Source organism: Corapipo altera, unplaced genomic scaffold (genome assembly GCF_003945725.1).
Source record: "Corapipo altera isolate COAL_440 unplaced genomic scaffold, ASM394572v1 288, whole genome shotgun sequence".
Classification (NCBI taxonomy): Eukaryota; Metazoa; Chordata; class Aves; order Passeriformes; family Pipridae; genus Corapipo; species Corapipo altera.
The window spans coordinates 41,749-51,526 of NW_020885071.1; the positions used below are offsets into that span (position 1 = coordinate 41,749).

At 62.9% G+C, this 9,778-nt stretch overlaps 2 protein-coding genes across 2 annotated transcripts in view; both read left to right on the forward strand.

Moving 5' to 3' along the window:
• The window catches only part of KIF3C (kinesin family member 3C), a 14,718-nt gene extending 6,672 nt beyond the window's left edge, over positions 1-8,046 (forward strand). The window contains exons 4-8 of the mRNA XM_027669181.1: positions 60-178; positions 1,785-1,901; positions 2,254-2,362; positions 3,509-3,684; positions 4,556-8,046. Of these exons, the coding sequence (XP_027524982.1) occupies positions 60-178; positions 1,785-1,901; positions 2,254-2,362; positions 3,509-3,684; positions 4,556-4,685 (651 nt within the window). The 3' untranslated portion in view covers positions 4,686-8,046. The remainder of the gene's footprint in view (positions 1-59; positions 179-1,784; positions 1,902-2,253; positions 2,363-3,508; positions 3,685-4,555) is intronic.
• The window catches only part of ASXL2 (ASXL transcriptional regulator 2), a 66,499-nt gene continuing 64,454 nt past the window's right edge, over positions 7,734-9,778 (forward strand). The window contains exon 1 of the mRNA XM_027669182.1: positions 7,734-7,742. Coding sequence (XP_027524983.1) covers positions 7,734-7,742 — 9 coding nt within the window. The remainder of the gene's footprint in view (positions 7,743-9,778) is intronic.

Below are 9,778 nucleotides of genomic sequence, written 5' to 3' on the forward strand. Positions count from 1 at the left end.
CTGAGGGGGCTGAGAGGGCTGAGGGTGCTGAGGGGGCTGAGGGTGCTGTCCCCCCCCAGCTCTATGCCAAGCTGCAGGCCGTGAAGGCCGAGATCCAGGACCAGCACGATGAGTACATCCGAGTGCGCCAGGACCTGGAGGAGGCCCAGAATGAGCAGACGAGGGAGCTGAAGCTCAAGTAGGTGGTTGTGGGGTGGTTGTGGGGCACCTGGGCCCGGGGTGTGCTGGGCTGAAGTGGGGTGTGCTGGGCAGAATTAGGGTGTGCAGGACAGAGCTGGGGTGTGCTGGGCAGAGTTGGGGTGTGCTGGGAAGATCTGGGTGCACAAAGCAGAGCTGAGGGGCACAGGCCAGGCCTGGGGTGCACAGAGCAGAGTTAGGATGCACAGAGCATAGCTGGGGTGTGCTGGGCAGAATTGGGGTGTGCCAGGCAGAAGTGGGATGTGGAGGACAGAGCTGGGGTGTGCTGGGCAGAATTGGGGTGTGCTGGGCAGAGTTGGGGTGCTCAGGTCAGAGTTGGGGTGCTCAGGACAGAGATGGGGTGTGCAGAGGAGATCTGGGGTCTCAGAGCAGGGCTGAGGTGTGCAGGGTAGACTTGGGGTGTGCAGGGCAGAGCTTGGGTGCACAAAACAGAATTGGGGTGTGGAGGGCAGAGTTGGGGTGTTCACAGCAGGGCTGGGGGGCTCAGAGCAGGGCTGGGGGGCTCAGGTCAGAGTTGGGGTGCTCAGAGCAGGGCTGGGGGGCTCAGGGTGGGTGCAGAACTGGAGGCAGCAATCCCCCACTGCCAGGGACAGCTGAGCCCTTCCCACCTTTGCTGGCTGTGGCAGAAGGTGTTGGAACCCTGAGCACTGGGTGAGCAGCACTCGGGGCGTCCAAAAGCTGCTGAGAAAGGGGAAGAGCAGAAAATGTTCCAGCAGAAACACCAGCAGAGCAGCAGCACAGGCTGGGGGTGAACCCGGGGGGTGGCAGCGGTGGCTGGGGGCTGAGGGCATCTGGAGACCTGCTGTGGCCCCAGTGCCATCCTCGGAGGGCGAGCGGCTCCGGGGTGATCCCGGCCCTGTGGGAGCTCCCGGGGCACAGCCGGGCAGCCTTTGCCTCCCGGGAGCCTCCCACAGCAGCAGCTGCTGCTCCTCCGCCCCCGGGGGTTTGTTCTCACTTCAAACACTCATCTCTTTCAGTACTTTAACCCCCCCAGACATTTACAAGCACTTCAGCGTTTTTGGGGGGGAAAACAGTTTTACTGGGACCAGAATCCCATCTCCGATCTCCCCCTTCTCCCTCCCCACATGCGGCTGTGGAGAAGCTGCAGTTGGGAGAAGCAGCTCGTGGACGGGGAACAGTTTTTGGCAGCTGCTCGATTTGCCCCAAAAAAACACGGGAAAAAAGATTCCCTTCAGGAATCGTTTGGCATCGTTGAGCTGCCCTTGATTTTGGGGTCAGGCAGCCAGGGGAGCAGACGGGAGGAGAGGAGGGGGGTGGTCCTGATCCTGCCTGGAGCCCCAGAGCTCCCAGGGGTCCTGGCTCCTCCCTGATGACTGTCACCCCCCACCCTTCCTCTCCTTCCCCTCCCCTCTCCGTGGCTGCATCTATTCCTTCACCCCCTCCACCTCCATCCCATTTTCATCCTCTGGATGTTTCCTCTCCCTGCGCTGTCTCCCTCTCTTCCTGCCATCCCTTTCCTCTCCCTTTCCGGGCTGTTTTCTGTCTCCTGTCTCATTAACTCCTTCCTCTCCTGCTCCTTCCCCCCATCACCCCCTCTCGTCCCTCTTGGCCGGTCCCTGGCTCAGGTACTTGATCATCGAGAACTTCATCCCTCCTGAGGAGAAGAACAAGATCATGAACCGCCTCTACTTCGACGGCGATGAGGACCAGTGGAAGTTCCAGCCGCTGGTGCCCACTGGAGGGTACGTCTTGGCCCTGGCCTGGCCCTGGCCCAGGCACTGCCCTGGCACTGCTGGCCCGTGGGCACTGATGTCCCCAGGGCTGGTGGCCCGTGGGCACCGATGTCCCCGGGACTGGGGGCCTGTGGGCACCGATGTCCCCAGGGCGGGGGGCCTGTGGGCACCGATGTCCCCAGGGCTGGTGGCCCAGGGACCTGCAGGTGCCCACATATGGAAATCCCCTCCTGGCCAAGCCCCAGTGGGAAGGGCCACGAGCCCCCTCAGTCCCCGCTGGGACACAGCTGTGGTCAGTTCGTGGTCAGTTCGTGGTCAGTTCGTGCTCCCTAAGGCGGGTTCTCCCTCCCCCCGTGCCCAGGAACAGCTCCCAGATGAAGAGGCGCCCGACCTCTGCCGTGGGCTACAAGAGACCCATCAGCCAGTACGCCCGGGTGGCCATGGCCATGAGATCCCACCCCCGCTTCCGGGTGCGTCACGGGCACTGGGGTGGGCCAGGGGGGAATGGGGTGGGCCAGGGGGGCACTGAGGTGTGCCAGAGGGCACTGGGGTGGGCCAGGGGGGAATGGGGTGGGCCAGGGGGCACGGAGTCCACAGATAGATGGGATGGGTGGGTGGGTGGATGGACTGAGGTGGGTTGATGGATGGATGATTGGACAGATGGAAGGATGGATGGATGGATGGAAGGATAAGTGGAGGTGGGTGGATGGATGGATGGATGGATGGATGGAAGGATAAGTGGAGGTGGGTGGATGGATGGATGGATGGATGGAAGGATGGATGGATGGATGGATGGATGGATGGAAGGATAAGTGGAGGTGGATAGGTGGGTAGATGGGTGGGTGGGTGGATGGATTGAGGTGGGCTGATGGATGGGTGATTGGATAGATGGGTGGATGAGTGGATGGGTGGTTGGATGGAAGGATAAGTGCAGGTTGATGGGTGGATGGATGGATGGGTGGGTGGGTGGATGGACTGAGGTGGGCTGATGGATGGGTGATTGGACAGATGGGTGGATGGATGGAAGGATAAGTAGAGGTGGATGGATGGATATGGAGGTGGGTGGATGGATGCTTGGATAGATGGGTGGATGGGTGGAAGGATAAGTAGAGGTGGATGGGTGGATATGGAGATGGGTGAATGAATGCTTGGATGGATGGATGGATGGATGGATGGATGGATGGACGGACAAACACTGTGACAGAAGATGGAGTAAACAAGCTCACAATGACCTGGGATATGCCAGCTCAAGCTCCCAGCTTTATCCCACCCCTTGGCAGATCCCTGCTCTCAGCCACTCCCGGAGCTGCTGGCCCTGGTTCCGGCAGCTCCTGCCCTTGGGAAGGACCCGCTGGGAGCTGGGCCAGGAGAGCCCTGGGATAGGCCAGGAGAGCTCTGGGATAGACCAGGGGAGCCCTGGGATAGGCCAGGAGAGCTCTGGGATAGGCCAGGAGAGCCCTGGGATAGACCAGGAGAGCTCTGGGATAGGCCAGGAGAGCCCGAGCAGGGCCGTGGGCCGGGTGGAGCTCTCCTGTGCGGCAGCAGCCGGAGCGGGGCTCACCGGGGCCGGTTCTGCCGCGCGGTGACTCCCGCGCCGGTTCCCCCGTGCTGTGCAGGCCGAGAACATCATGTTCCTGGAGCTGGACCTCTCCCCCCCGGCCATCTTCGAGTTCGAGCGGAGCGGGGACGGGGCGGAGCAGGACCCGCGGGCGCTGCACCTGGAGCGGCTGATGCGCCTGGACAGCCTCCTGGAGCGGCCGGCGGCCTCCCGCCTGCGCAAGTCCCGCTCCTGGTGAGGGGCACGGGGGGCTGGGGCAGGGCTGGGATGCTCCCCGGGGGACAAAGGGGGGGCTTGGGGCAGACGGAGGAGTCGCAGCGGGGCTGCAAACCCCCTCTTCCTTTGGGGGCTGGAACCTGCCCCGAGTCGCTGGGTGGGATCGGAGTTTAGAATGTGGGTCGTGTTGAGTTGTCGTCGTGCACAGCTCAGTGCAGGAGGGACGTGGAGCTGCTGGAGAGAGTCCAGGGGAGGCCCCGGAGATGCTGCCAGGGCTGGAGCCCCTCTGCTCTGGAGCCAGGCTGGGAGAGCTGGGGGAGCTCAGCTGGGGAAGGGAAGGATCCAGGGAGACCTTGGAGCCCCTTGCAGAGCCTAAAGGGGCTCCAGGAGAGCTGGAGAGGGACTGGGGACAAGGGCTGGAGGGACAGGACACAGGGAATGGTTTCCCACTGCCAGAGGGCAGGGAGAGAGGGGATATTGGGAAGGAATTGCTGGCTGGGGGAGTGGGGACGGGTTGCCCAGAGATGCCCTGGCTGCCCCTGGATCCCTGGAAGTGTCCAAGGCCAGGCTGGACCGGGCTTGGAGCGACCTGGGCTGGTGGGAGGTGTCCCTGCCCATGGCAGGGGGTGGGATGAGATGAGCTCTGAGGTCCCTTCTCACCCAAACCATTCCATGATTCCATGATACTCAGGTATCCCCCCCCACAAGGTGCTGCCCTGCCCAGCACAGGGTGCTGCCTGCGAATGACGGAGGAAACAGTGGGATTTTGGGGATTTTGGGGCCAGTGGGAGGCAGAGGCAGGAGCAGCAGAGCAAGGCAGTGTGTCCATGTCTTTCCCAGTGGGAGGCAGGGGCAGCAGAGCCAAGCAGTGCCCCTCTGTGTCCCCCAGGTGCCAGACGCCGCGGTCGCTGCCCTCCTCCACCACCCACGTGTCCCTCACCTCCGGCGCCGCCTGTGCCGCCGCGATGCCAGCTCAGATGCCAGCTCAGATGCCAGCTCAGATGCCAGCTCAGGAGTGACATCCCGGAGCCCCGGTCCGGACTGAGCCCCAGGGGGCCGAGGGAGGGCCCCGCTCGTCCTTGTCTGCAGCTGCTTTGTGTGCGTGTGTTTGTGAGACACGAAGGACCTGCCCTTCCCTCCCCCCCTCCCTCCCTCCCTCCCTCCCCATGCCCCTCCCCGGCCCGGATCTGTCACTTTATTTATTTAACCTATTTATTTATGGAGTGGTTGGTGGCGGAGGCAGGAGACGCGCTCGGACTGTTGGACGTGCAGGGCTGGCCCTGGGCACTCTGCTGACCCCCGGGTTTGCCCAGCTCCCAGCCCTGCCCACGCTGCCCAGCACAGGGCTGGGCATGGCCAGGACACGCTCACCAGCCAGGAGGGGCACGGGACCCTCTCCAGGGGCTTTAGCAGGAGCTGGTGCTGCCTTTGCTGTGCTGGATCCCAGGGAAATTCGGAGATTCCTACGCGGGTTTGGAGACTCGGTGGTGGCAGCGCCTTGTCAGAGTCCCCCAGTGGGACTCCCCAGCCTGACACTGGTGGCAGCAGGGACATCTCACGGGCACGGGCACGGCTGTCACTCCAGGAGCACCAGCTCCATCCACAGGGATCACGGAGTCACCAAAGTCAACCAAAGCCAAGGGCTTTGTCCACCTGTGCCACGCTCTGGAGACACTCTGGAGACAGCCCCGGCCCGTCACGGTGCCTGACACCATCTCCCGTCCCTGGGGTGGGACTCCTGACTGCAACAACAAGAGGTGGAACTTTGCAGCCCCTTCCATCCGCCCATCCCAAAGGCAGGCAGCGTGGGGAGCGGCGCTGCCTCTGGAAAACAGAGCTGTGGGAGGAGAGAGGCTCCATCCTGCAGCTGAAGGCAGTGGAGAAACGTGGGACAAGGTGGTGATGCCCAGGGGAGGGAGGTCATCGCTCCCCTCCGGGCTGGGCAGTGCCACAGGGAGGTCACTTCTGAGCTGGGGGAGATTTCCAAGCTGGGGGGGGAGGGATGGGTGTGAAATGTGGGGTGTGGGGAGGGGGGTCTGCTGGGGCTGTGAATCCCATCCCGGCTGCCACACGCACTCGGTGTCCCTGGGGGATGCGGCTTCCGGAGGGAGGGAAGGTGGGACCTTGGTGAAGCCCCTTCCTGGCAGTGCCAGGCCAGCAGCTGTGCTTTCCCTGGCATGGGGGGGGGGGTGAGGAGGTCTGTTTGTGTGGCACGATTCTCATGGATAAGGGAGCGATCCCCGGCTCACCTGGGAGGGTGTGGATTGGCAAAGGGCCGGGCACAGGGAGTCCCCGGGCACAGGGAGTCCCCGGGAGGGCAGGTTGGAGAACATTGCAGGGAGGAAATGTCTCCTGGAAACAAAGAGAATTCCTTCACAGGATGGTTGAGATTGGAAGGGACCCCTGGAGCTCATCCAGCCCCCCGGAGCACGTTACCCAGGATTGTGTCTGGCTTTGGAGTATCCCCAGGGAGGGAGAGTCCAGAAGCTCCCTGGGCAGCCTGTTCTGTTCTCCCACTGTTGGACTGGTCACTGCTCACCCCGATGGGCCTGGACATGGGACGGGGTGAGGGAGCAAGGCACAGGCTTGGAGCAGGAACACCAGGAGCAGGAACAGCAGGAGCAGGAACAGCAGGAGCAGGAGAACCAGCTGTGCTGAGCTCGGAGCTGGGCAGGTCCCCCCAGCCGTGTCCCGTCGGTGCAGCCGGGCCGGGGGAATCCTCCTGCTCTCACCCCTGCTCTGGCACGGGGTGTCTTCTCCTCATCCCCTCTAACATTGTCCTGCCTCAAGCTCTCGATCGTTGCCCTCTGGCTCCACCTTCCCCTCTCCACCTGTCCCCCATAGCACCTTCTGCCCCTCCAAAACCTTCGTCCCTTCTCCCCCCTCCCAGCACCTGGCTGGGAATCCAGCTGGGAGCTGTAGGTGCTCCCAGAGCTGAGCTCCCTCCCTCCTGAGCTCAGCCTGGGGAGGAGGGTGCAGGGGAAGGTGTTTGAGGAGTGAGAGGTGGGTCCCTTCCACGGCGTGGGGTGGGTCTGTGTGCACGGGGACCCCCAGCAGCCAGGGGTGTCCGTGGGCATCCCCCACAGCAAGCTGGCCCCGTGAAACCATCCCCATCCCTGCAAGTGTCCAAGGCCAGGTTGGACGGGGCTTGGGGCAACCTGGGCTAGTGGGAGGTGTCCCTGCCCATGGCAGGGGGTGGCACTGGGTGAGCTTTAGGGTCCCTTCCCACCCAAACCGGTCTGGGATTCCATGATCCCGTAGAACACGGTGGATGGGAGAGGTGGAGCTCTTTGTTTAGTTTCCAGGAAAGCGTCTGGGAGTCGGGGTCGGGAAGCACAACCTCAGAACGGGGACAAGCTGGGGGGGGGGGGGGGGGGGCTGTGGGAATAGATTTTCCTCCCTTCCTTGTTTTCCACTGGCCCCAGTTCACCTTGGGCGGATCAGCAGCTCGTGGAGCCCCGAGGGGTTGAACTGGTGACCGTCTCTGTGGCTCGGGGGTGGGACACAGCGCTGACGGTGCCCTCGCCCCCGGGCCAGGGAGCACCGCGGGCAGGGTGGGGGTGTGTGTGTGTGGGTGTGTGGGTGTCCTCCGGGCGTCACGGCGAGGGACAGGCCCCGCTCCAGCTCCAGCAGCACTGTGCTCACGGTGGGATCCACGCGGGAGCCCCTCCAGCAGAGCACGGGACGGGAGCTCCCAGAGCAGGGAACGGGATGAGCCCCTTCCAACATCCAAGCGCCGCTGGTACCGCGGGGTCCGGGAGCCCCCCGAGCGCTCCCCCGGCCCGGCCGAGCCCCCCCGGCCCGCAGAGCCCGCGGAGGGGCCGAGCGGGTTCCCCGGGCCGTGTTCGTGGCGTCCGTCGGTGTCCGTGTGTGTCCCAGCGAGTGCGTGCCGGGTGTGGGGTGTTCCCGGGGTCCGGGACCGTCAGTGTGAGGGGCTGCACGGGGAGAAACCCCCGGGGGGACGGGGCTGGGCTGGGGCTTCCTTCTGTTGTTGTTGAACTGTTCCTTTGGGTTCCAGGTTTGGAGGTTTTTCCGCGCGGGGGTGGGTGCGGGTCTGTTCCGGGTTCATGGACAAGGTGAGGGCCTCGATTAGGACCAAATTTTCGTGCCTGTTGCTCTGGTGATTTATTTAGAAATCAAAAAGTTCACTGTCTGGTGGCCCATCCTTGTCACTATACATAGGAATATACAGGACATATTATAAATATATATATATTATACATACTGTGTGGAGAGAGGTGCCCGTCCCCCCGCTCCGGCCGGGACGGACCCTCCTCCCTGTGCTGTAACGTAGCTTCGACCCCGCGCTGGGAGCGCCCCGGGAGCGCCCGCGCCCTCCAACACGGCACCGACACAATAAAGGAATGAGCATCATGGCCAGGGCGTGCACGGCCTCCTTCATCCCAGCGCCGGGCACCGGAGCCACCGGAGCCACCCCGGCACCGCCCGGCACAGCCCGGCACCCTCTGCCCTGCTCGGGGTGGGGCTGGGATCATCCTCGGGGGGAGGAGGTGGGATGAGGGCATGGACACCGCTCTGCCGGGATTCCTCCACCTGCTTCTGGCTCGTGAGGTGGAGGGTTTGTCCTAAACCAGTTCCAGCTCGGGGATGAGGGCGCCGGGAACGGGCCCCGGCACAGCCTGGTTTGTCCCATGGACACGGCCTGGGGGGTGGCACAGGGGGCTGGAACGGGGGGAATGGCAAAGGAGGGGTTGGCACAGGGGGGCTTCACCAGGAGCCCTGCCCGGCTCACAGTGTGAGGAGAGCAGTTCTTGCAGAGGAAGGAGGGAAGAGCCTGGGGGTAGAAAATGGGATTGAACAGGGACAGTGAGAGCCCACGAAGGGAGTGAGGAAGGGTGGACACAAGTGAATCCAGGCTGCTGGTGGCACAGGAGTTTGGGGTGGGGAAGAGCCTGGTCGTATCCCAAGGGCTGCTGCGTTTTTCCCTTGCCATTGGAAATGGGGAAATTCCCAAGGCTCGGGCACTAAAGCAGCTCTAACAAAAAAACCACTGCAAGGGCACGGAATTGGTTTGGGTGGGAGGGATCTTAGAGATCATCCAGTGCCACCCCCTGCCATGGGCAGGGACACCTCCCACTATCCCAGGTTGCTCCAAGCCCCATCCAACCTGGCCTTGGACACTTCCAGGGATCCAGGGGCAGCCACAGCTCCTCTGGGCACCCTGTGCCAGGGCCTCCCCACCCCCCCAGGGAAGGATTTCTGCCCAATATCCCACCTATCCCTGCCCTCTGGCAGCTGAACTCCCAGCTCCTCTGTTGCCCGTGGCACAGGGATTTCAAAGCCCTGTGGATGTGGCCCTTGGGGTCGTGGGTGAGTGGTGGCCTTGGCAGTGCTGGGGGAACAGTTGGACTCGGAGCCCTCCGAGGGTTTTCCCAGCCCAACCGCCCCCGTGTCTCTGTGATTCCAAGCACACAGAGATTTGTTTTGCCTCAGTCCTGCTGGGAAAGGTCAGCTGTGATCAGGTGAGTAACAACAGAGCCAGTGACAGGGGGCTGAGGCTGAAATAAGAAAATGGAATATTAAAGGTCTCCCACAGACGCTGGATGTTCCCAAAGCAGCCAGGTGGGATTCAACTCACCCAAAGGGAATTTGGTGAAGCAACCCTGGAGCTGCCATGAGGTGTTTTGGGATCTTGCAGAGAAGAGGCCGAGTGCCCGAACAGGAACAGGACGAACACAAGGAATATCCTTAAAATGGGGGAAGGGGGACTCAGGGGGTTCTGTGCTGAGTTTAACTCCAGCTCCTGAAAGGATCGAGTGGATCAATAAAATCTGTAAGTCCTGACGGGAACACGGAGAAGGGAACGGCCAGCACGGGTTGGTCCAAAGCAAATCCCAGCAAACACAGCAGGAAACAGTGAGATGGGAATTTGGGATGGCTGTGGTGAGTCCCAGGGACAGCACAGCTCACCCAGGAGCCGTGCAGGGCTGTGTCCAGGGGAGAGCAGATGGCACTGACCCAGCCAAGGACAGGCAGTGACTCCGGAGGGCAAAGGAGAAATTGGAAATTCCTGCAGGGCTCCAGGCTGGGTGCCTGGGAGGACTCCTGGATGGCCCCAGGAGTGCCTGGATGGCCCCAGGAATGCCTGGAT